General features: G+C 58.3%; 2 protein-coding genes across 7 annotated transcripts in view; both read right to left on the minus strand.

The window, feature by feature from the left end:
* FBXO31 (F-box protein 31) overlaps positions 1-26,066 on the minus strand; it is a 313,905-nt gene that overhangs the window by 232,897 nt on the left and 54,942 nt on the right. The window lies entirely within an intron of this gene.
* KIAA0513 (KIAA0513 ortholog) lies at positions 15,639-24,861 on the minus strand. Of its 2 annotated transcripts, XM_075715404.1 has the most exons (12): positions 24,509-24,861; positions 23,656-23,755; positions 23,145-23,218; positions 22,933-23,003; positions 22,195-22,402; positions 21,708-21,748; positions 21,053-21,131; positions 20,625-20,702; positions 18,885-18,914; positions 16,227-16,307; positions 15,811-15,905; positions 15,639-15,688 (listed from the first exon to the last, which is right to left on the minus strand). In XM_075715404.1, the coding sequence occupies exons 1-12, from the start codon at positions 24,844-24,846 to the stop codon at positions 15,639-15,641; spliced, it is 1,245 nt and encodes a 414-aa protein (XP_075571519.1). In that variant the 5' UTR covers positions 24,847-24,861. The 2 variants fall into 2 exon arrangements, with proteins under 2 accessions (XP_075571519.1, XP_075571518.1); XM_075715403.1 differs by lacking the exon at positions 18,885-18,914 and having other exon boundaries at positions 24,509-24,846.

Consider the following 26,066-nt stretch of genomic DNA (forward strand, 5'->3'; position numbering starts at 1 on the left):
AAGCCCCAGCCCTGCCCGGGCGGCCGCAGGCTGCGGCGGGATGCTCTGCCGGGTGCAGCTGCCCTTTTTTCTTTGTTTTGAGGGGATTAAAAAAAAAAAAAAAAAAAAAAAAAAAAAAGAGGAAAGAAAGAAATAAAGCTCAGGAGAGCACAAGTGATAGGCACACCTGCCTGCGGCGTAACCCCGCGCCCCGCAGCTGCTCCCCCTTCGCCCCCGTCTCAAGCCGGTTCCCCAGGAAAGGGGCAGCTGGTACTTGGTGGGGTCTGCTCCCATGGGAATGGGGACCGGTGGCCCCGGAATTGTCCTTCTCCCTTCACGTCTTTCTCCTCTTCCCATGAAGGCGTAAGACAAAGCCGCCCCGGGAAAGGCGGGCTCCCTTCAGCACGCGGCCTTTTGTCTTTCAATTAAAAACAAACACAAAATAATATACGAGGGGAACCCGCCTGCTGCGGCCATGCGGCTCCTTCACGCAGGCGGCTCCACGGGCTTTGCTCAGTGGAAAGGAATCCGCGGGCTGTGAAATCAAATCCACGTGGGATGCGAGAAAATGCTCCCGCGGGACCACGCGTCCCCCAAAAGCCCCGGCCCCTCCGGGGAGAACACTCCTCCTCCGCACGGCCGGCAGCGGCACAGCTCTAGCTCGGATAGCTTCTCTCCACAGCGGTTTCGCGGCCAGGTTTCTTCTCCTTCGCTTCCCTCCATGCCTGCCATTCCTGCCAAGGGGTCCCCGGGCGAGGGCAGGGGGGACAGGGAGCTCCTGCCCCATGCCCTCGGTGGGGGAACCAGCCCTTTGCACCCCCAGGGAGCCTTTGGGTGCCCAAAAGCCCCCAGCCCAGGAGCAGATGCTCACGGCAGCGTTTTACCTCCTGCACGACGCCAACATCGCCGTTACCTTCTGCGGGTGACAAGAGCGGCCAGCACGAAGTCCTGGGCCACCAGGTTGACGGCAGGGAAGAGCAACGTGTTGGAAGACGCTCAAGGGCAGCTCGATGCCGCAGAAAAGCACCCGGCTGAAGTAAACCTGGACGTCTGGAAGCACCAAGACCTCGCTGAGCATGGAGCACCACTCAACACCGTCAATGGCTGCTCAGCCTCCTTGCAGGAGGGGCCCAAGCCTTGCTGGCGACGCTCAAAGCTTGGGTGGTGCTCAGTCCCCTCTCCTCAACCCAGAAACCCGTCGGGAAATCGCATCGCCGTTATACAGCATCTGAAACTCCATGTTTCAATGGAGCCAAACTCCACAGCCATGAAACTCCATTGCCAAGACACGCTCCAGAAAGATCTTCTCCTTCACCGCATCGCCCATATCCCTGCACACGTGGAGCAGAGCCGGGGCTTGCTCCCACGGCGTCGCAGCCCCTGCAAGGCAAGGTCACAGCAGGCTCTCGGCTGGGGCCCTGGGAACCCGGTTCCCCGCTTTGTGGAGGGAAAATTAAATTTTCATTCAAATTTTCACTTTGGCAGCAGAGATATCGGCTCAATTTCCACCTGCTGCTTTGAAGCCTTCGCTTTGCATGGGAGAAGCGCACAACTGAGAGTTTTCAATTATAACGCACATACATATAAATGCAGTAACAGCCAGGCATATGGATTTTAAGCCTAAAAAAATAAAAATAAAAAAAACGAGGGGCACTCAGAAGCACACACTGTCCCAGGAGAGACCGTCTGCTGCTTGGCTGGGTGGAGCGGGGCCAGCCACATCCCCGCCGGACCACGGAGGACCGCGTGCATGCTTGGTCCGATTTCAATGCCAACAGCTTGCGACGTGGAGCTCGGCCCTTCCCTCCCCCAAAATCAGCCCTGTAGGTCTGGCTGGGGGGGTCCCAAGGCTGAACTCAAGGCCAGGGCTTTAAGCTGGAACGTGGGGGGAGGTTTGGACCCTTCCCTTAAAGGATGGGTGGAGCGGGGCTGCGGTCCCCAGGCTCTTGCTGTACCCTCTTCCACAGGGATAAGAGTATTTATCCTCCTTGCAGGGCCGGGGATTCCCACTCCGGGGCTGCAGTTAGGCTGGAAACTGCTCCAAATTTCATCAGCAGGCTCGGAAAGGCAGGTGGGAGAAGAGGGGAGCTCAGCACTGCTGGGCTCGAACGCAGCACCCCGCAAACACCCCAGGAGGGATGCTTGCTCACTCTGGAGCCCCAAGAGCAGCTCATTCCCACGCTGTTTAAGAATAATTTCAACCTGCATCTATCGGGGACGGCTCTTCCAGATTTAACCAGGTTGCTGGGTTGGAACCTCAAGGAGCAGAGGTCCACGAACAACTGACTCCTGTCCCCCACCAACCCCATGTAGATGCCGACAAAACCCACCACCTGCGGGAAGAGCAGCGTTAGCTCCCAAAATTGCCCCAGGGAGCATGAAAACACAGCCTGGCTTCCTCCCTCCTGCATCTCACCGCTCAGCATCCCCGCCGAGCCTGCTCTCCCCACCAGCCTGGCACCGTGGCGGATTTATTCCCAGTTGTTTAATCCCGCTGTGCATCCCCAACCCCTGGGTCGGGGCTCACCTGCACCAAATTTTCATCCAGCTTTCACACCAGAGCCCAGCGCCGTACGGCGAGCACAGCGTGGGAGCACGACGCTCCGGAGGAGGCAATTGCAAATGAAAAGAAAAACCTTCCACCTGGCCACAGGAGATATTTATTGAATAACCGCAACAGCCACAGCTCCCCAGCACCTCCAGGAACAGTCTCCGGTGAGGCCGGATTTGGCCCCGCTCGCTGGTGCTCGGGAGGGTTCTCCCGGCGCTGCCGGAGGAAGGGCTCCCGAGGGGGAAACGCCACGCTGGGTTCAATTTGCTCCATCCTCGAGCACCGCGCTGGCCGTCGGCAGAGTGCGAAGCTGAAGTTAATCTATTGGTCTCAGGATGAAGCACCGAACTGGCGCTGATTTCCCAGAACTACCCCGGGGCCGAGACTCGTCTCCGAGCGGTAACTAGCTCCGGCAGCCAGGACACGACCTTGAGCAGAGGGTGCAATCCTGTCCTCCGCAGGGAAACGGCTCCCGTGCCTAGTGGGGGTCTTTATAGGAGCACGGCATTAGCGTGCTGGGGGGGGTGTCTCCCAAAGCACCCAGAAGCCGACGGGATCACCCACTCACATCATTCGGGCTTCTCCCAGTCCATTGGGAAGATGGAGGCTGTCAACTGGCTGATCCTGACATGCAGCGGGTCCTGAGCCTGAGCAGGCAGGGGCTTTGCCCATCGCCGCGTGGGAGGGCAGCACCCCCCAGCTGCAGCCAGGCTGGGGGGGACACCGCTGTGCTTCATGGCGGGGGCAGATTTGGGTTCGCCCTCTGCCTTTCTCCGTCTCCTCCCGCTCCTGGGGAAGAGCCTGGGAGATGGCAGAGCTGGGGGCTTGGAGCCAGCTCGCCCCAGGGCTGCAGCACGAAGAGCCTGGGCTCCTCTCCAGCTGCTCCAGAGGTGCAAAACCACCTCCTCCGCCGGCTCCCGCAGGGCCTGACCCTGCCAGATGCTTGGCCCCAGCCCTGCCTGCGACGAGGAATCCCGGGATGGAGCCAGCCGCTGCCTTAGCGGGCGGCGGGGAAGCACACGTCCTCGCCAAAGAGGATGCCACCGTGTAGTTGGGGACGGCCCTCCCAGCACCTCGTCACACGCCAGGACACAGCACGTGCCATCCCCTGGGATTTCACACGTGAAACAACCCCAAATATCCCCCCAGGCTGCCACAGGGAGCCCGTGGGGGGACGGGGCCAGGGTTTGCAGCCTGGAGCTGCACAGAGCCTGATGAAACACACCCCGAGCCCAGACCCATACCTTGAAATCAGTGAGCCGGTAAATCCCAGTTTGTGGGACCACCACGAAGATGACATTTGCCAGAACCCCTGCGAGGAAAGCCAAGAACTGGAGCAGGATCTGCAAAAGGCGAGAGGGGAAGCGCGGCCGGGAGAGGAGCAGAGAAGCCTTTGGGGCCGCGTTAGCGAGACCTTGCAGGAGGAGATGACACGAACCACCTGCAGACGCCCCGTGAAGTCGACGTCCTCCAACAGACCCAGTCAAGGCATGGGTCCTGCTCACCAAACCGGACCCGTTTGGAAAGGGGGAACCGCATAGCCATACCCCCGCCCCGAAAACCCAGCTCCTCGGGGGGGATCAACCCCTACTTCCCAAGGGACCTAGGCAAGAGCAGACGCCTGCCCTTCCTCCAGGCTCCCACATTGCATTTTAGGGCTGACCATCAGCATCTCTCGAAGCCATCCCGCATCCGATGCTCGTTCCCTCTCTGGCCTTTCCCCAGCCCTTGCCGGTGGGGGGGACTACCGGCGAGCCCCCCCCCCCCGCCAAGGCCAGCTGCGTGGCACACCAAGGGGCCACCGCCGGCCCGGCAGCAGCTGCCTTGGCCCGGGTTCAAGCTCAGCACTGGTGGAGAGCAGCTTGTTATTTCGGTCCTGTGCCGGGGTTATTTTTAGAAAGCGCCGAACACCCCCTTCTCTGAAATCGCTCCTCGAGGTACGACCTTGGCGGTGCTGCAACCGCTCGGCTCCCGCTCCCGCCACCCCTCTCTTTTGGGGACCGGCGCAGAGTGTCACCCACCCATCTCCCCCGGGGTCCCCTGCAAAGCCCCTGGTGACAGCGGCTTCGTTGCACTGCGGCGGCAGGGAGCGAGGAGGTGGGGAGGCGGGGGGGGGGGATGAAGTCTGAACTACAGCTCAACCCCTGACGCCATCCAGGTTCGCTCCCGGTTTCAATTATCACCTGCTGGAGCAGCAGCTGCCGAGCGCTGGGGAACTCAAAGGCAAGTCAACAAGGTCTTGTTGTTTCAGCTGCTCAGGGGCACGGAGCTCCATGCGCCTTCCCCCCCGGCGCCGCAGGGATGCTGCGGCCCCCCGCTTGCCCGTGTGCGGGCAGGGCTGCGGTGCTTCGCATGCTTCCCCCCCTTACCCAGGCAGGTAAACGCTGCAGGAGCTGCTAAGATGCGGGGGGGAAGCGGAGAGAAACCTCAATAACAACAAGGGGAAGGAAAAAAAAAAAAAAAAAAAAAAGAGAAATTAAAAAAAAAAAGCCCCAACAACCCAGCCGCTGCACAGAGGTTATCCGGGGGACAGAGCAAATAATTGGCGAGGCGAACAATGCATTTTAATTAAACCTCTGCAGGAAACGAGGGGAGGGAATCAAGTTAATTGCACGGAGCGGGAGCAGGAGATTAAAAATGCTCTTCGCTCGGAAGATGGTGGCTCCCATCCGCCTTTGCCGAGCAAAACACGGCCGCCCGGGGCTGCTACGGGCCCTGCGCGGGGCCACGCAGCGCGCTGGGGGCTGCCGGGGCTCGGGGGCAGCGAGTGCTGGTGGGTGCTGGAGCGGCATCGTGCTGCTCCCCCGTGCCGGGGACTGCGGGGTCCCCGCTCCCCAGGGACGGGTGCTGCCACGGAGGGTGCAGGATGAGCCCAGCCACGGGAGCAGCTCCTGGGATGTCCCACAGGGATGGAGGGCATCGCCTGTGGCTGTGGGAGCCGGAGGGGGGAACGTGTCCCACCACAGCCCAGGTCCCTGCTGCTTCGTGCCCTCTGCTCAGCTCAGGGCTCAGCCCAGGCTGTGCCTGGCGCTCTCCCCATGCCCCAGGCAAAACCATCAGCCTTTACTTTTTCCTGCCCTGGAGACTTCAGATTTCAGGCTCTTCCAAGCAGCGAGAGGTGTTTTCCCCAACTATTCCCTTTTCTGATCTTGCCCCTTTTGCTCAAGCCCTTGTCTTCGCAACCGGAGAGGCCCCAGCTTGCTGCCAGCAGACCGATGAGAGAAGCACAGCCGGGCTCCCCTTCCTACCTAAGAGAGGAAAAAGCATCGCAGGCTCCAGGATGCTGGAAGAGCGGGGCAGGAGCCCAGCACAAGCCCCGACCGAGCGCCCCACGCCTGGCACCGGTGTGGGGAAGCGCTGCCAGCAGCCGCCACCCCGGTGTCCGGGGCAGGAGGCATCAACTTCTGCTCCCAGGCAATTTGTGAGCTCTCGCACTCTGCCCTCCATCCAGCTGCCTGCTAATTAGCACCAGCCCAGCCCTCCGCCTGCAATGAGAACAGCAATCAGCCCCGCTGTTCGCCTGCTAGGAACAATCTCCCTCCTTCCCTCCTCTGCATAAATTTCCCAGGCTGTGGTTTTTAGACTCTAATCCCACATAGCTTTATTCACTGGAGAAGTCCCACTTGGGGCAAGCAAATTACTCCAGTGAGCAAAATTACCCGTGCACGGGATGCACGTACAGGGCACAACACAAGGGTTTGCGTTTGTGGGTTTTTTTTTTGCGCGCGGCATCAAAACCAAAATAAATCCACCGAGGGAGCTCAAAGCCAAGCCTTGCTCCTGACCATGGGCAAGAGCCAGACAAATTATAGCAATTAAAAAGAAGAAAGAGACATGTGGACTTTCATATCCACAAACCTCAGGATGCAGTCGGTGGGGGAGAACAATTCACAGTCACACGCACACTGCAAAAAAACCAAAGCACATCGCAAAATACTTTCCGTCCTCGGAGGCACAAGCTGTCCCTCCGGGCAGGCAGTGCCACCAGCGTGAGCACGGGGCTGGGACAGCCTGTCCCTGCCGCAGCCACCTGGGATGGCTCAGCGGCAGCAGGACACAGGCAGTATTGTACCCGAAGCGGAGGTTTTCGTGCTGGAGCTTGAATCGCAGGTCATCATCCCCCCGCCGTGCACAAATGCTGCCCTGATGGGGAAACGAGAGCTCGGCCGAGAGGTTCAGCTTTTCCCCTGCAGCTGCAATCGGACGGGCAGAAAAACCACAGTGCTCTGCTTAAACGCTCGCTCTTGCTGCACGAACGAGCTTTCCACCCGAGCGACCGCGAGTAACTGGGCAGAAAAACGCTGCTGCTTTAGCACAAGCTTAAAATGCGTATCGGGAGGGAGGGAATTGCCCAATATTTTCGCCCAAAACCGGAGTCAGAGCCAGGAGGTGAAGCCCACCACGCCGACAGTGAGGTGGCTACAGCAGCTCCAGGCTGTTTGTTCAGTAAGAGCATCCTAGGGGTGAATAAGGCTGGGAGATGGCTGGATCGGAGCTCAGCACCCCTAGGAAACGGAGGGGAGGTGGGGGCTAAACCAGCGGGTGCAACCCAGGACACTCCCCCCCCCAGACACCCCCTTGCTGCTGCCTCTCCATCACCCCCGAGGCTGCCCCAGCCCTTTGCCCCAGCCCGCCCTGGGGTATTAATTGCACCCCCGAAGCTGCACGAGGATCCCCAGCTGCGCGTGGAGGTGTGGGCACGCTCGCCTCTACGTGCCACGCTCCGGGGACGGGGACATTTGGCAGCTGCCTGCAGGGAAGGTGTCTGAAGAGCTGCTTGCTGTGAGAACATGAGTCAGAGCTCCCCGGTGCAAGAGCCTGACGTCTCCCTCCTGCTCATTTATTCAGCACGTCAAATATTTGCCCTGCGCAGTTGCACCAGATGCATGTTATTCAGGAGCCTTTTTTTTTTTTTTTTTTTTTCCTTCCCCCTTTCTGCTGGCAGTGACAGCTTATTAAAAAAAAACACCACAGTGCCATCTTGGGAAACTTGGCCTCCCAGCTAAGCGTGGTCAAGCATCCTTTTCCTCGCCTGCTTCGGGGACCAGCTCCTCTCCAAGCATCCCCTCTGCAGGGACCGGCGAGCCCCTGCGGGGACCAGGAGGGGCTGGGTGCTAAAACCCACGGGCAAAAGCAAGCACCCCATGGGGCTGCAACGGCGAAAGCTCATTTCAGACCCGTTTCCAGCACTGTCTGAGCGACAGCAAAGCCAGGAGCCTGCAGTGAGCGGTGGCCCTGCCTGTCCCTCCTGTCCCCTGCCCTGTCGAAGCACCCTGCCTGGAAGCAGGACACGCAGTGGCAGGAGAAGCCGGCCAAGGAAAACTGCTCAGTTTTGCATCCCTTGGGCGAGGAAGCGGCTTGCTGGCTGCTAGCCCCACAGTAATCCCGCGGGGACCTCAATCTTTTCTTTTTTTGTGCCACATCCCTGGATTTCTTATTTGTAGGGCTTCTCACACCCTGAAAGCCTGGTGCCCAGGGAGGAGGAGGAGGTGTTTATCTCATTAATTGCTGAAGGCTGGAGAAGGTGCCCTTATGCAGAGGTGACACGAGAAGCCCTGCATCCCACCTGGCCCCCCCCAGGGATTCTGTCCTGTGGTTGCAGCTGAAAATGTCCCGTTTCATCGGGGAACTGCGGGAACGGCTCATAAAACAGGAACTTCGGGATGCAGCTGAGCACATCAGCCACCCGCACGGTGTGCTGCCGGATAAACACAGCATGCTGCAGGGAAAAAACACATGCCTCCCCCCTATTTGCAAGAGGAAAATCACCCTTCAATCTCCGCTTGCGTTCCCAGCTAGGACACACACTCAGCTGCTTTGGGCCTTTGAAAGAGTTTCCCAGGATCAGGGCTGGGATTCCTTGCTGGTGGGGGCTCTGGCCCGCTCCCCCGCAGGCGTACATCCCCTTTCCCGGGGCTTGCGGGAAACCACAATGCATGGAAAAGCCCCAGGGCTGGAATAAACCTGCAAACAGCTTTCGCAGCGCTGTCAGAAATAGCACCAGGAGCAGTGGTGCCGTAGCTGATGCTCTGCTTTGCCCAAGAGGACGTGCATCACTGATGCTCGGCAGCTGCCTGATGCCGTCCTTATGCTCGGTGGCTCCTGTGGACCCACAAACGAGCCCTGGCAGGACCCGCACCCACTGGGCTGATGCTTTGCACGGCAAATCCCCCGGCGCGTGGCGCAGAGCATTTGCTGCACCAGCCGTGCTGCTGAGGGGAACGGCCTCGTGGGTCAGCCCCTGTTAACACTGCGTCCTCCCCGCCCAGAAAGCATCCTCAAGCATCATACTCAGCCAGCTCCAGAGGGATCTGCTGGGGAGAGAAAGCATGCTGGCAGGAGAGGACTGGGATTTTCCAGCTTATCCAGCCTTTACAGAGCTGCACGTCCCGCTCTGCTTGCAGAGGGGCAACTTAGACCGAGCCCACGGCAAAGACTGCTCGCAGCCGAGCTCAGCGCCCTTTGGGGAGCAAGCAGTGACAAAAATAAGTGCTTGGGTGAAAGCCTGGTGAGAATAATTCAGCCGAGCCACCACCACGCACCTCCCTGGCCAGCCAAGAAGCTGCAGTGACCTTGCCCCGAACACAGTGTCTCGGGTTGAAAGTGCAGAGCGAGAGGATGTGACTCACATCTGGGATGTGGCCGCAAAGGACAGATGTGTTTCGTTACTGTCCAGAGCCCTATCTGCAGCGCTGTCTGCGCACGCAGTGACTCAGCCTTGCCTTCGAGCCCTTCCGAAAGAGGAGCGGCGGCACATCTCTTCCCAGCAGCATCCCTGTGCTGCCGTAAAACAGATTTGGGAAGTTCAGGCTCCTGCAAGGGAAAAAAATTGAATAAAATAAATCAAGGTCATGTTCCTCCATGGGAATCTTCCAATTTCAATTGTAAATCATTCAGAGAAGGACAAAATCAAATGCTTTAGTGGTGGGATCCATCTCTAAGCTTAGAGACTTAAAAGCTAAACGTGTCCCCCCACTCCAATGGAAGGACACCGGTCAGTCCCCTGGGTTTTCTTAGACACTTACCATAGGACAAGAGGAAACACCTCCTGGAGATGCTCCATGTCTGGAAGGAGGAATAAGGGGATTTCAACAGGTCTCCCTCCTACAACCCCTAGGAAATTCAGCAGCATTTAGAGGAGAGAGCCCCAAAGCACTGAGGTAAGGCTGAGACACCCCGTAGTAGACATCAGAGAATCTAAAGAGGGGCCCGCCGCAGCCAGCCAAGCATGGCACGTTACTTCTGTGGGTCTCCTGCAAAACCCAGATCCAGACTGCAGCCCCCCCAACCTTGGGCAGCACCCCCCCCGCCCCGATTACCCCCCCCAAACAGGCCTTTTCACACTCACCTTCACTACTTACCCGCCGCTGCCCGCACGCCCTGCGGCAGCGTGGTGGGGTACGGAGGGCCAGCGCGGGGCGATGGCCGGGGTCCCCGGCAGCAAATCAACTCCTGCTCTGCGCTGCGCAGAACCTCCCCTTCACACCCGTGGTTTTTCCAATGGGAGAGCGGATGGGGCCACATCTGCCGGGAATTTTTCCCGGGCACATCGTGGTTTTGAAGGCACCAACAGCCACGTATTTTGTTTAAACACAACATTAAACAGGACTTTGAGTTGCTGGAGCGTGTCCAGAGAAGGGCAGCGGAGCTGGGGCAGGGTCTGGAGCACAGGGCTGGTGGGGGGCGGCTGAGGGGGCTGGGGGTGTTCAGCCTGGAGAAGAGGAGGCTGAGGGGAGACTTCATCGCTCTCTGCAACTCCCTGACAGGAGGGGGCAGGGAGGGGGGTGTTGGTCTCTTCTCCCAAGGAACAAGCGATAGGATGAGAGGAAATGGGCTCAAGCTGCATCAGGGAAGGTTTAGATTGGATATTAGGAAAAATTTCTTCATGGAAAGGGTAGTCAAGCATTGGAAGAGGCTGCCCAGAGAGGTGGTGGAGTCCCCATCCCTGGAGGGGTTCAAAAAACGTGCAGAGGTGGCACTTGGGGACATGGTTTAGTGGGCATGGGGGTGTTGGGTTGATGGTTGGACTGATCATCTTAGAGCTCCTTTCCAACCTTAATGATTCCTAGTTTTTACTTTCATTAAAAAACAATCCAGCCCCCAAGCCAGGAAACATGAAATTGCTACTCTGCCCTTAACTGGTTTAGTGGTGGACTTGGCAGTGTTGGGTTAATGGTTGGACTGGATGATCTTAAAGGGCTTTTCCAACCCAAACGATTCCATGATTCTAAACACCCGTGTGCGATACCGGGCCAAGCGCTGCCTGACCCAGGGGCCAGAAAGCTGGGAGCCAGCAATGCAGTTCACTTGGCAGACACTTGATGGGGCTACGAAACCGATTACCGGCACACCTGGCAGAAACGGGGGGGCAAACCAGCCTCTGCCAGATGTTTTGGGGTCCCGCTTGGTGGGTACCAGGCTGGCGTTGCAAGAGCTGCCAGCGCCCGTGTGGGATGCTGGCTCCGGTACAGCGGTACCTGGTGCCTGGCAGCTTCGCTTTGGCCTTCGGTCGCATCCCGGACGCTCTGCGGCTGAGCGAGGATTTGCCAGCACCTGGACGAAGCTGGAGGCTTTACCCCCAAAAGATTTTCCGTGATCTGTTTTGAGAAGCACTGCGGCGGTGGACAGGGAGAGCGGGCAGCTCTGGCAGCGAAGCAGCAGGCAGCTCCAGCAGTGCTGCCTTGCAAAGCACTGATTAAATTTTATGCTGTTTTTGCAAGACGAGGCAACCTCCCTACCTCGCCACTGCCTAAACCCAGGCTCTTTGCAGGCTGCTGCGGTGGGCATCACTGAGATTTCCCCGCATTTCAACCCAAAGCAAGGGGCGGATGGGGAGATGCAGTCCCAATGCAGAGCCCGAAGCACGGCGAGAGGCGCAGCCCCGCATTGCGGAGCCCGCTGCGGGCAAGGGCCAGCCCCGAAATCCCCGAACGCTGCTGTCAAACTTTCCAGCATGGCTCTAAATCCACCGGCACTTGCCTGGCTCCAGCTGGCTGAGCAAGCTGGCAGCAGCGTGCGGACGAGAGCAGCTAGCGAGACTCAAAGCATCTCCTGCTTGAGAGGAAAAAAAAAAAAAAAAGGATAAGAGACGGTCCCCATAAATCATGGGCTAGTTACCGATGGAGAGGACTCCCCTCCCTCTTGCTCCACACGCCGCGGCACGAATTATGGCCCCAGCTTCGCTGTTGTTCAGTGATGAACATCTGAAAAGGCTGTGACAGATGAGAAAAGGGATGATTTAACAGCCATAAATCCAGCCAGCTTAGAGGTGTTTTTACAACCGAACCCATCTTGAATCTCCTCTGTTATGAATACTTATCACTCCCAGACACTACTACAATGGAAAGATTTTTAACAGCTTTAATAGAGACGCAATAAAAGCCCCAGAGCCCAGCAAGCGAACGTCCTCTTCATCCCTCGAGGGAGGGAGAGGGGGCTGAGAGCCGCTCGCTGCGCTCCGGCTTGAAGGATCAGAGCCGGAGGCCACCGGGCCACTGCTAACCCCTGGCTGTCACCCGCACGGGTGTCACCATCCGAGGACTGTATCAGCTTTCCGAAAGCCGCGGCACGAAGGGGGTGGTTAGTACCCCGCACGAGGGATGGGGACGCAGGCGGTGCCCGGGAGGTACGGCGCCGTCCTCCTCCATGCTGCTCTTACCTTTGCCGGCGTCTCCTCCCGCAGTTCCCCAAATCGCAGCTGGTCTAAGCCGCCTTTGGGGATTTAAAATGAGGGTGGTCTCAGCTCGGCCAAAGACCCTCCCGGGTAGGGCGCCATCCCGCAGCTGCCCCTCGCCTCGTTTCACGCACCTCGGTTCTCACGCGCCCAAGGCTGAAGGGGCTCAATGACCACCACCCAACGAGGAGGGCAGGGACACCGCTCCCTGGTGCTTCGGGGAGGCGGGGAGACCTCACGACTCGGGAAGGAGCCGAGGATCTCCCTCCCTCTTGCTCTGCGTGCTGCCCCTATAGCCTCTCTATACCATTCTGCCGGCGCAGGCTGCACCCAGCCGGCAAAATCAGCGGCCGGGAGGTGCTGGGCGTGCACCCACTGCAAAGGGCACCCAGGGCTGAGCGAACACCTGAGGAATAAGCACCTCTTTTCTTATCCACACCGGGCAACAAGTAATTCATCCGACGGAGGGAACAAAAGCCGTCCCAGGGCGCACGTGGCTTCTGGTTTTCCATAGCTGGTCAGCCCGTAGCCGTGTAAAACCCCAGGTAAGACACCCGAGCACGGGCTGCAGGGCTGGTGGGTTCCCCTCCTCCGATGGCAAATCTGTGGAGTGCTCCAAGGAGGGTAATTAAAACCAAGAAGGAGCAGGGCAAGCTCCTTCCTAAGAGAAACGTGGCTGTGAAACCCTGCTCCTGGGCCATGGAGAGAGAAACCAGCACTGCAGGGCAGGGAACCGGCTCAGCTTGGCCATACAGAAACCCGAGGGGACACAGTCTCCGACGCCTGGGTGGAAGATGACACTCCCAGCCCATTAATCTAAGGGAACATCTTTTTTTAATAAGATAATACCGAGTAATTGATTTTTAAATACACTGAAATCAAATGTCCCGAGGCCAGAGCAGGATCCCAGCTCCATCATCAGATCAGCGGCGACTGGCAGAGATTGAGCGCACAGGGGAAAAGAAAATAAAAATTAAATCTCCTTCGTGTGCTTAGCTGGCTCCGGGGCAAACGCGAACGTTTCTTTAAAAGGTGCATCAATTTTTCCCTATTAAAAAAGTAGGTCATCAAACGGGAGAAGCTGGTGGGGGCTGAGCTGGGGAAGGCACCAGGGACCACCGAGGCCGAGCAGGCAGCATGGAGAAGATCCATCTGATTAAAACACACAACAAGGGCTGAGCGAGAAAGTCATTTTTAAGACAATTTATTCCAATCTCTTGTCCTCTCACCCCATCCTTCACGCAGTCCCAGTCGGGAAGGGTTTGTGGACATTTTTTATTTTCTTTTAATATTTTTTTTTTTTAGAAAAATACACATGCAAATAATATATATTTCACCGCTGAAGGTTGGGTTTTTTTTTTTTTTTTTTTTTTTTATGTTGGAAAAAAAAAAAATAAAGAAACAAAGCAGGATTCGGGAAAGACCCGAGTGGAGATAAACCCGGGATGCTGCAGGGACGGGATGCTCCAGGAAGCAGTCTTGGTGCTGAGCTGCCTGACACTCGTGCTCCAGCACATCCTTTCCATCGGAAAGGTGTAAAACCCTTTCTCCAGTAACTCTGCCCAGGTTTGGGAATGGCCAAGAGAAAGCCAGTGCTGGATCTGATCTTTCCTACGACACCCAGCACGGAGCAGAGTCCCAGCTCCACGCTGGCAGGAGCCAGAGCTCCCAAAATCCAAGCAGCGCGGGAAGCTGAGCTTAGGGAAAAGCATCATTTTGACGCTGGGAAATGACACCAGAAACTAAGAGCTACGTGGAAAAAAACCCTGTTATGCTATTTATCTTATGGGATACAGCTGACAGCATGGGGAAAAAAGGACTGATGGGCCCTTGAAACACGGACTTATGTTTCAGGACAATGTTTTTGGGGTGAGACCGAGCCCTGGACCCTTGGCTGTGTGGGGCTGGGGTTTTCTGACCCCATGGGCAGAGCGTAGGGATCATCCCATCAGCGTAGGGATGTGCCCTGCGGCGGGGAGCAGCGATGTCCCCGTGTCCCCAGCCTCTCTGCAAACGCCGTGCCAAGGTCCGCGGGGAAAAACCAGATTTGCTGCACACGGGGTAGCTGCCATCACTCTCGAGCAGAACAGGAGATGTACTTAAGGCAGGGCTATTTCAGGTTGGATCGATGAGCAGCTGGAGCGAAGGGGCTGGGGAAGGAGATGGCAGCGAGGTGCAGCCTGGGGAAGGAGGGCGATTAATCTAATACCAGGCAGGAGGCTTCGGGAAATGCCGCAAGCCCACGGCAGCCCCGGATGCAACAGGGAGTGGGCGCGGGGGGAATCTGCCTCGCCGCTGCTTTGCTACCTCCTCCCGAGCGGCTTTCACGTGGTGCTCCTCTGCCTGCTCTCCCGGCAATCCCGCCCAAGGCCACGGCTTTTTTCCTGCTGATCCAGGCTAATGATACGGAGCAAACTGTGTTTTCTCTCTGCCCAGAGGCACAAAACCACACAGGCAGCACAAGGAAGGCTTCCTAAGGGAAGGATTTCCCTCCAGCTCTCAAGGAACCTTATACCCAGGAAGGCAGCAGCACTTTGCCAGCCCTTTCTCTGCCCGCGTCCCCGGCCGGCGGTGACATCCCTGGATACCCACCACAGCACAGCCTGTCGCCAGACTGACCCAGAGCCTCCCGTCGGCTGCTGCATCCCATCGCCATCCTCAGCAGCCGGCTCCCGCATTGCCAGGACAGACCCACACGCCGCGAACGCCCGGTGCCTCGCTACGGGGGGAGATGGGTCGAACCGGAGGCAGAGTCCGGCTGCTCTGCCCCGGCAGTGGCTGCCCTCGGCGGCTGGATGCGGTCCCTGCCGTCACCTCCCGCATCCCTGGTCCAGCTCCAGCCTCCGTCGGCTCGCCCAGAGGATGCCGGCGGGCAAAGGCAGCAGGAGACTCAGAGCCTTGGATTCCTGCGGATTTACCACTGTCCACAGCAGCCTCGGAAAGACATCGAGCAGGCAAAGACATTCGGCAGCTCTGCACCCGCTGCCGTCGTGCTATGAAACACCGAAGACCACAGGCAGCGTTTCATGGCGGGGCTGGAGACACAGCGATCCAGCTCCCATAAACGCACTGGGGGAGGCTGAAGCAGTCGCTCTCTTTTTGCTTTTCTCTTGTTTCTTTGTTGTCTTTTTTTTTTTTTTTGTGTTAACTGACAAAATACACTTTTGGGACTGTCTACTCTGAAAATAGATGCGGGAGGGTCTGCCGATGGAGGGAGGGCTGCTTGGCTTCTATTTCTACAGGCTGCCCCGGTGCAGCTCTAAAGTTTGGTGGACAATCATGCAGGTTTTATTGCAGCTTGTGTGTCTGATTTTTTTTTTTTTTTTTTTTTCTCAGTAGCCCAGCTTCAGTTTCAGGTAGCCCCGGAGGTGGGTTTCTCTCCCCTCCCCACCCGCTCCGGCCACCATCTCTCTGCCGCCGTTGCCAGCCAGGCGGCTATTCGGTGGCCATCTGCTCGATGTGGTCGCTGAGCAGCTTGTATTGCTCTGCGGAGGAGAGAGAAAAGGGTGCTGGGAGGGTGCTGAAGCACCCTAGGCAGGCAGGCGGGTAGGATCCATCCCGCCGGGACCCCGCGAAGAGGGTGCGCATCCCCCGGGCTCGCCCCTACCTTCATCCAAATTGCCGATGGTCGCCTGCTTCTTCAGAAAGTCGCTGCAGAGCTTCTTGTTCAGGCCAAACGCCAGCATGTTGTGGATGAAGGTGCTGAGGAAGGACAGAGATGCTGTTGGTGAGGGAAGAGCCAGGCTGCCCTTTCTTCCTCCCCACCTTCCTCTCCCTCTCCGCAGCCCCTTGTACCGAGCGCCGGGATGATGCTCGGCTGTGGGAGAGCGTGCTAGGTCCCTGCGGCGCCCGGATTTGCAAGGTAAGGGGCAGGAGCAGGTCCCGGGGAGAAGCATCAAGCATCCTCTGCACCATAAGGGATGCCCCCAGTGAGGGAACGTCTGTCAGGTGTCCCACCCGCAGCTGGCGAGGACGCACCGCGGAGCCCGGCTGCCGGAGGGACGCTCCCCGCGCCCTGCTCACCCCAGCTGCCCAAAGGTGATGTTCTCGTTGAAGCGGAGGCTGTCGTCACGCTCCTCCTGCGTCATGTGGCACCACTTCTCCCTGCAAGGCACGAGCCCGTCTGGCACCGCCGTCGCCCCGGGACCCCCTGCCTGCATCGCCCCCCTCCCCGGGGCCGGAGGACAGGAGGGCACCCGGAGCCCCTCGGCTGCCAGCGCGTGTGTGGTGCTGGATGAGCTCGCACACCCGCATCCATCCGCGGATCGCTCGCCCTGGGGCAAAGCAAAAGACGCCCCAGGAAAAAATCTTCTTCAACCTTGGCTTTCTCCTGAAGGCTCTCATTAAGAGCTAGGAAATAGCGTTGGCCTCTCCGGCACGGAGCTCGCGTCTCACCTTCCGTGCCGTGGCTCCGGCAAGGGGGGCGAGCGAGGAAGCGGGGGGGTTTGCAGCCCTTGAGGATGGCCGTCCCAGCCGGGCTCTGCTGAACCCCCCCCCACCTTCCAGGCACCTCTGCCCCATCTGCAGCCGGGCTCCAAATCCCCGAGGCCCGAGCAAGCTGCTCCCCAAACATACCTCCCCCCTCCGACAGCACGGGGGGCTCCCGGACCCCTCCCCACGGCCCCACTCGGTGGCTGAAGTCTGGAATCCCAGCACTGCCCTGAGGATGCTCCGGCTCTACTCCCCGGCAAATGCAACCGCAGCTTTGCCTTAAAGGAAGGGGTTTTACGCTCTAGGTGTTTGCAACCAACTCCAGGTGATGGCAGGAGCCCCCATCCCGGTGTCCCGCTTGGAGGTCTTTGGGATTAAAGCCTGTGTCACCGAAATGTCACGCAACGCGCAGGCGGTGGCGGCTCAGTGCATGCACGCCGGGGAAACTACAGCTCCAGCGTGAAGCCAGCCCCCTCGCGAGAAGAAGTCAGGTGAGGTTACAGGCAAGGATAAAAGGAGGAAAAGCAAGGAAAACCAGGGATAGGTAGAAGAAAAATGGCTCTATGGAGGAGAAGGAAGAGGAGAACGGGAACGGACCGCACGCTTGCAGCTCGCGCTAGCTCGCCGGCACACCAAGCAGGACCGGAGGAGCTGTGTCGGGTGAAAACGGCGGCTGGGAAGAAGGGTGTCTCGCGGTAAATTCGGGGAGGTTAGCTCAGCCCCAGTGCATGCTTGTGTTGCTGAAACTGGAAAAGGATGAGTGCTTGGGCAGCCGACCCCACGGAGGGGAGCCTGTCCTCACTCGAGTCAGCCCAGCCCGGGCGTGCGAAAGCTGCTGAGCTGAGCCTTCGCTCTCCAGGGGTGAGCTGCTTATATTTATAGGGCTCTGGAAACTTATATGATATGTTTAAAGGGTTTAAAAAAAAAAAAAAAAAAGGTGTAATTTCTCCCAGATACAGCTTACGATAGCAAATAAAAACCACATCCAAATCTGGAGGCTGAAAAGAAAGGAGAAGAATCAAATTAAGGGGCTTTGAAATCTGGAAGCAAAACTTCACAGATCGCACTGGCCCGCTTACAGAAGCAGCATGTTTGTAACTATTTTTTTCCTGCCTTTTTATGTTTTTGAGGGAGGAAGGGGAGAAAAAAAAATTATCAAAGTGCCCAAGAAAAATTCGCCGTGCTTCTGGCTTGTTACTCAGGAGTAACGTGCCTGGGAAGGGGGAAAGCCCACATGTGGCTCTACTCAAACCCTTTGATCTCTATACCGGCACGGCGGGGCAGGCGCAGGGGTGCAGAACCCCGCCGGCCCTGCTAGCACCTTGCCTGTGTTTCAGCGTACGCAGGAAAACCTCACCGTGGCCGGGCACTGGTGGGAACCGCGCCGGTGAGACACAGCTTCGGCCGCTCAGCATCGCTCGTCTTTCAGCAGCAGCGTTTCACCCCGCACAGCTAAACCTGAGCAGCGCTCTCTCTGAGCAATATTGAAGTTATCCACTTGCCAGCGCATGCCTTAGCCACGCGGAAGATTTACTGCCAAGCTTCAGAGAGCCCTCATCCTCTTGCTAATGCCATCACTTGGAGTGATTTGCTCCAAGATTGAATATCCCACGCTCCAGCAAGAGAGCAATGACTCTCCCTGCTCCCCGATCCCGGCTCGGAGCGCGGATGGATGCGGCAGCTTTTGAGCTTTGCAACCCAGAGAACGCGCTTGCAATCGTGCCATGCAGCCCCGTTTGCGTTTTTCTTTTTATCTAGGGATGGCAGCACAAGAGTGCATTAAAAAAAATAGAAGGACCAGCTTTTCCAGCTGGCAAAGGATCCTCGGCACAGCTACGTGGCAGCAGAAGCCGGGAGCAAGCAGGAAGGACAGGAGAGGGGGATGCTTTCTCCATGAAGAGACTCAGTTCATGTCCAAAACCTGCCTGGGGAACCGTTCCTGGCACAAGCCCTTGGCTTCCCCAGCAGCTGGGCACCTGATCCCTACCGTAAAATATCATAGCTTGAAACCAGCCAGGTTTCTTTTTAAAAAGCTGCATTAAAGAGGAACCGATCTCAACCCTTCTGGCCCTTTCGAGAGGGCGATGCACATGAAGTCAAACCTCCAGCGGCCGTTCCTCCCCGGTGGAGAAGGGCCTTTGAGACCCCCCCCCAAAATGTGTTACCCCCCCCTCCCCAGGGCAGGATTTGGACCTGAAGTGAGCGTCAGCCTCTGGACGCTAATGCATCGAAGTACGGGGACAGACACACCTCTTCTCCTCTTCCTCCCCAGCGTTCCCTCTGGAGCGGCAGCAGAAACGGGGCCGACAAAAGTGGTGCGTGAAAGATCATGCAAGATAGAGGGATGGAGGGGAAAGGAGAGAAGAAGAGACGGAAGAAGGTTGTTAGAGGCAGAGAGAGGAAAAAGAGGAGTTTAGTTCTGGTTCCGTCCCCCCGTCCCCCTGCCCTCCCCACCAAGAGGAGAAAAAAAACCTCCCCAGCTCTCCCTGCAGCCCCGGGAGGACGCAGCCCGGCCACCCCGGCGATGCCCTGGCCACCCCACGGAGATGGGCACCGTCACAAACCAGTCCCCACGCACCCTGCAGACGCCTGCCATGGTCAAGCACCGTCCCTGGCGCTTCAAGCCCAGCCCGTGGGATGCCAGCCCTCGCCAACCAACTCCTCCTGCCAGGGATTTTTAATCCTCCGTCCAGCAAGCAGCATCCCAGTTCACCCAGTGGCTTCCATTACCCTCTCCAGAGGACTGAGGGGGGGTCACCACCACCTTCCAACCCCCCTGAGATACTCGGAGTGCTCCAGGCTGCAGCTCCCGAAGCACATTCGTTAGTCGGGCTTGTTTCTGCAGCGGAGGTAGACTCAGCCATCAGATTAATTAAGAAAGGTACTCGGAGCAGAGAGCAGCTGCTGGTGGCGTATGACCTTGCGAGACATTTGCTGCTGCTAATTTGGGGCTTAATCAAAGGAAATGCAGTTATGGTTACATTACTGTTCAATAGGTTCTGTCAGTGGTTTGCTTGGGAATCAAAAAGAAAAGCAATAAAGGAGAAAGCAGAGATCGATCGGTGCGCTGAGCCTGGCAGAGCATCCCATGGTGTGAGCCAGGGCTGCCTTGGCTTAGCTCGGGCTTTGGGGAGGATGCAGGAGGGCTGGCTGCTTCAAGAAGTGCCGTCACGGCTCCGAAAAGGGGCTGTGCAACCGCTCTGAGCTCGACGACTCTCAGCCCGAGAGCTCAAAGCCTCAAAGCGCTGCACAGACAACAGCAGGACAGCCTGGTGAAATTGCGATCGAGAGAGGAGTGAATCGCTCGAGCCATCGCGGCAGGTCCGTGATGGAGCAGGAGATGGGCATGAGCCTGGTGAGCGTCACCCTTGCACCCTGTGAGGTCCCTACTCCTGGGCACCCAGATGCTCCCTGCACACAGCCACCCTCCGAAACGAGCAGCCCCTTCCCTCTGCCGGGTTCATCCCGATCCTCCCAGCCCTCAGGGCTGACCACGCTGCCATCTCCAGCTCTCGTCCTTGCTGGCTGCCCGGGGTCAGTCCCCGCACTGCGCTGGCAGCACTTCCACGGTGCTCCCAGGGACAGTCAGGACCCGAGGCATCCCATCCGCATCCGCTGCACCTCCCCGAAGGGCTGCACCAAGCACCTTTTCCCACGTCTGCTTGCAAACTAAGCACCAACAGCCTGAACCCTGGCTGGGTTTTCTGGACACACCTCTAGGGCTTGCAAAAACGCTGGAAAATGAGCAAGAAAACCTTCATGCTCCCAAATCGCTAAGAAGATGCACATCTACCTGGCCAAGGAACAGGATTATTTCCCTTCCTCACCTGCCCACCCCACAGCCCAGGGGCCCCAGCAGTTTTGCAATCAGGGGTGGAAAGCAGAGCATTTCCCCGTGGTCGGGAATGCTTGGGGCCGTTAGGAGCAGAGGGGAATGCCAGGGGCTGGAGAGGACACGGCGTCTCCTTTTCCCACGGGGGCACGTCCTACCTGGTGGTGGGGGACCGCTTCCTGCGCTCACAGTGCACGGCGTCGAAGAAGGCGGCGTTCCAAAACCGCAGGTTGTGCCTGCAGGGACGGAGGGAGATGTTGGGGACGGCCACCCTCTATCTTCCCCAGCCTGCCCCCGCGTCCTCCCAGGGCCAAGCTCACCCGCTTCCCAGGGGCCAGGAGATGATTCCAGGGGGATCTAAGCAAGCCTGGCAGATTTGGTCCATTTTTTGGACCAGCTCCTTGTGCGTCTGCAAACACACTCTCGCTAGCACAAGAGACGTGCAAAAGCCATGGCCACCTCTTTTAGGGGCAGCAGCAGCTTAAAAGCACTCATGAAAGTCTGGGGAATGTGTGGGCAAGGACAAATCCCCTCTCCGGGGAGTCCAATGCCCGGCAGGAGCCAGCTCGCCCCGGGCAGGCTTTACCAGATCGGCTGCTGCTTGAGGTGCATGTACAGGTAGATCTTCTCTCCTTTCTTCTCCTCCTCTGGGCTCTGCACAGAAACTGCGGGGACACACAGTTACATGCCGAGGTCTGGATGACTCCCACCTTCCCACCCATGCACAGACTTCATGCCCCCCACCCCCCAAGCTCGGCGTCCAAGCAGCCATGATGGCAAGGTCTGCAAACCAAATACACATCCCCAGCAATGTGAAGAGGAGCTTTGGCTGCCCTTTGTGGGCAGATATTAGCTCTGATCAAGGCATGGATGTCCCAGGAGGATGCTCGAGGGACTGGACCTCTGGTTCAGTAGCACATGCTGCTACCAGGGTGGTGGCTGGAGCAGCACAAAAGCCCAGAGTTGGTGGGATGCCCAAACCTCTGCAACCTGGTGCCGCTGCAGACAAGATGCCACAAGATGTCCTTGTGGGACAAGAGCTGTGATTGCTCCAGAGCAAGGAGCTATAAAGGCTTCTTTGGAGCACTTCTCTAGGAGCTCAGAGGAGACAGCATTGGTCTTGCCCTTCACCCCACCCCACACCTCCTGCAGTGCCGGACGTCTCGTACCACTCCCAATCCTTGCTCCTTCCCCAGAGATGCCTTGACCATGCCCAATTCAGCAACACTGGCTCCACTCACCTGTCTTCTTCAGCTTCTCCTTTGGTTTGTCCTCACCTTCACTGTGGCACAGAAACCAGGGTCAGCTCCCGAAAAGCCTGTCCCCCTGACAACCCATGCAGCAAAGCTCTGCCCCCCCGGTGAGGGGAGCGCCTTCTTTTGAAAGACACCCTGCTCCCGCGCCACTGTCCCCAGGGCCAGAAGGGTGGCTAAGAGACAGTGATACCCTTCCCAGTTGGACCCAGTACAGAGATGATGCAGAAGACCACACAGCAACAGCACCATCTCCTGGAACCACACATCTCCATGCCCAAGGGACACAGGGCTCCCAGACCATGAGATGCCAAATGACCAAAGTATGAAGCATGGGACCAGGCTAGAGACCATCATCCCATGGCCATGATAACCCCTGGCTCATAGTGGTCTTACACCCAGGAGGTTTCTGGCTTGGTCACGTTACGAGTGCCTGCCTCAGCCCACCCTGCCCACCCAACGGAGCGGTACCCACTCGCTCTTTTTGGTGGTGGGACCCTTCAGTTTGGTCTCCAGGCCCCCAAAGAAACCCTTAACATTCTCCGTCCTGGCCGACGTGTTTTTCAGCAGCCGCTCCGCAATGTCCTTCTTCTCCGCCAGCCAGCTGTTCGCTGACTTCAGGTACGAGTCGATGCTGCCCATGGGCTTCTCCTTGGCCTCCAAAGGAAGCGTGTGGGTCTTGCCTGCGGGCAACATGGCAGGAGCTCAGCTAGCCCCATGGTCCTGGGTGCTGCCGGCTCCTGGGGGACCACTCCCAGCTACAAGATGCACTGTGGAGACCAGGAGCCAGACAGAAACAGCCCAGACCCCATCCCATCCCAATTCCTCTAGGTTTTTATTCTCTCCCCATTTTGGATAGAAAATCCAGCCCCCCGTGGAGGAGTAACCATCACACACCAAGCAACGAGCCAAGGTGCTTCTGGGCTGGAGGTTTCACATCACATCCCCAGCGTTGAGGAACACCTGGGGATCACCACATACAAACATCCCTGGCTAGAAGCAATGACAAACCAGTGTCAGCATGAGGTACCACCCCAGTGAGGGTCTCCAGCAGGTTTGCACAGCTTCTGGGCCATGAAGGCTTTTTTCTGCTCAATATTGGAGTCAGCCAGAGTAAGCTTGGGTACCCATCCATCACCCTTCCCATGCACAGTGCACACTTCACCGCCGGTCTCCAGCACCAGCAAAGCCTGAGGGTGCAAGCATCTCTTACCCACGTAGTAGTAGGTGAAACACATGGTCATGAGGTTCTTGGCAGGGCTGAAGTCATCCATCTGGTGACACCTGGCATGGAGGGAGGATTCGGTGAAAACACCCAGCGATGGCAACCCAAGCAGCCTCATGGTTGCTGCCCCTCCTCGAGCCGTGGCTCTGATCCCAGGGGCTTTCGGCACTTGCAACGAAGCCCCAACCCCCTCGACTTACTCGAACAGCACGAGGGCGAACGACTGCATCAGGCGGTAGAAGGTCTGCTCCGAGACGCACTTGGAGTTGCAGCGCTGCAGGCACAAAGCCCAGGGTTTAGCACAGCCCTGCGGGGCAGCCGGGCAACCTCAGCCCCCCCGGGACCCCCCGCCGCAGGGACGTGGGCAGAGAGCACAGGCGGTCGGGCCCCCCCTCTCAGAGACAGCGGCTTGCCTCTCCAAATTGTTTTTTCTAGGGAATAGGACGTTTCTGAGTGCTGATGGGATTTCAGTTTAAATCAAACAGACGACTTCTCTCCCACATTGCAACAAGCACATATTTAACTGCCTCAAGATGCATTTATTCACTTCTGCATCTCCCCGTACTGAAGTTCCTCCCTTTCCCCGTTTTCCTACACACCAAAAATATTGCTTCGGGCCACTGCTAAATTCCCCCGGCCTGAGCCTCCTGCCCAGGCTGCTCCAAAGCCCCGGTACAGGATCGCCGCTCCTTCGCCCACCTCTCCCCTTACCTGGGCGCTCACGTATCTCGCGAACCATTCCCTGCCCTTCCCGTTCTCGCCGCTGCAGAGCTCACCAAACCTGGCCTTCTCTTCTTGGTCCAAATCCTGTCTGAAATGGGGAAAAAGAAAAAAAGGCCATTAAAGTTGAGGATGTGGCCGGCATCCCCTGGTGCTGCGACGCTGGGAGGAAGGCAGAGGAAGAGGGGAAGGGGAGCATCCATTTTGTCATCCTCCGGCTCACACTGCTCTTTTGTTCCTCCCTGGCAGGGGGGAGACCAAAGGCAGAGGGAGAAGGGAAGAGCCAAGGACAGCCCAAGCAGAAGCTGAGCTCCAGAGACAGGCACTCTGCCCCAGAGCAAAAACAATCCCTGTTGCTGCTCATCATGCTCTGTTTGCTCAATCCTGCTTGACACGCCGAGCCGCAGCGTTATGGAGACCACAGCGATGGGAGCTGGGAGGGATGCGGGGCTGAGGGGGAAGCCAGGGGCTGCCGTGGGGCCCTGGGGCATGCACGAGCCACTGACTTTTGTACAAGCAGCAGGAGAGATGCCCAGCGAGGGAGAGGAGCTGGAGACCCCCGCCGTGGCAAGACCCCAGCATGGGAAAGGGGAGAAAGAAGAGGGGAGGGAAGCTGGGGGAGAAAGATGAGCTGGAACGTGCCCGAGAGAGGGGTGCAAGTTGGAGCCCACATCCCCCCATTAGCTCCAATGCCATGTTACGGTGGGGAGCAACAAGCTGCGTTAGCCAAGCACGGGGAAGGACACAAACAGATGCTCCCGGAGTGGGAAAGCAGCCGGATCCCATCCCACGGGATGTGGCCTGGCAGCAGGCTCAGCGGCGCTGGCCGGCCCCGCTCGCTCACCTCCCGGTGAAGATCTTCTCCACGTAGCGCCGCATGAACTCCCGGCGCTCGGCCGTCGCCTCGTCCCGGGCCGACTCGGTGCTCTGGCTGGAGGAGAAGGACTCGTTGGAGGAGGAGCGGCGGTAGCCACCCCAGCGCCTGGGAGAGTCGCTCATGTCGTTCTCGCTGTCCGCCGACTCGGTGGCATCGCTCTCCTCCCCAGCCACGTCCCCCGCGTCCCCCAGGTGCCCATTGCCGCTGGGGGCAGCAGGAGGAGAGGGCTCCGAGGGGATGCAGGTGGGTGTTTCGGCATCAAAATCGATGAGGTTCCCTACGGGCACATCCAGGGGGGCCTCCATGGCTCTCCCAGGAGATGTGGCGGTGTTGGGGGGACTCAGTCCTCGTTCTTTCGCCGCTCACTGCGGCGTCGAGGCCATCGCCGGTGGGATGCCTGGGACAAGGGGCTGGCTAAGGCAGGCAGGTCCTTCTGCAGGGTGCCGGGTTACCGCAGGACATCTGAAAGACAGGGGGAGGACAAGAGTGAGGAGAGAACCCCAGGGAATCACCACCATGGACCTTGTGCGAGGAGAGACCACAGGCCACCACCTACGATGTCCCCAGGATGCCCATCAGCAGCGGGGAGGGACGGGACACGGGCGCAGCGGCCAGACGGAGCTGGCTGCTCTCCATCAGCCACGTGAAGAAGCAAACCCACGCAGTGCTCGTGTGCTTTCTGCACCGTTCAAGTGGGTTTTTCATCCTTGAGACCAGAAAAGAACCAATGTGAGCCCAAGCTCCATATGCCACATTTGGGATGTGTCATCTCGCAGCCTGACGGGCAAAACTGGGCCAGCGTGAGCCAGCAGCTGGCAAACACGCTGGTGATTTTCCAAGTCAGCCCCAGAGAAGCATCCTCCTCTCTCCTCACAGGTCTGCCTGACCCCATTTGGAAATGGGATCATCTCCGGGGTGGAGCACCCCGGTGTTAAACATGCACCGACTTGGTTAAACTGGGAATGGAAAGGGGATGCTGAACGCAACAGAAAGCGTAATGGGATGTGGACATAGGGCTCTGGACTGCAATGAGATTAATTAGTTTTGGTGTCCAACCCAGATCGCAAAGGCCTTGCAAAGCAGGTACGGCAGGCACAGGCAGCTCTGCTCTGCGGAGAGCACCGGCCGGCGATGGACCGCGATGCTCCGGCACACGCACATCCCGGCCGGTACCGCAGCAGCTGCTGTGCAGCAAAAGGGGCAAAGAAGGGGCTGCCCTGAAGCTGCCTCTTTGTCAGAGTCACTCACATCCTCGGCAAGCGTGTTTCTGCCCCAGGAGATGGCAAGCGATGCTTTCTGAGCGGCGAGCCCGGTACGAGCGGCCACGCCGCAGCAGCCGGGCACGGGGCCAGCGCAGGGCAAGGCAGCACGGCACACGGGCAGGGACAGCAGCACAGGTAAAGCAGCAGCACGACGGCAGCACTGCCGCAGCCCTGCTGCTTGCAGGGAACTGATCCCAGGACACAGGCAACCACCCCAGGAGAGGAAAAAAACCCCAAAAACCAGATTTGTTTCAGCTCAAAGA

This window comes from Pelecanus crispus, chromosome 8 (genome assembly GCF_030463565.1).
Source record: "Pelecanus crispus isolate bPelCri1 chromosome 8, bPelCri1.pri, whole genome shotgun sequence".
Taxonomy (NCBI): Eukaryota; Metazoa; Chordata; class Aves; order Pelecaniformes; family Pelecanidae; genus Pelecanus; species Pelecanus crispus.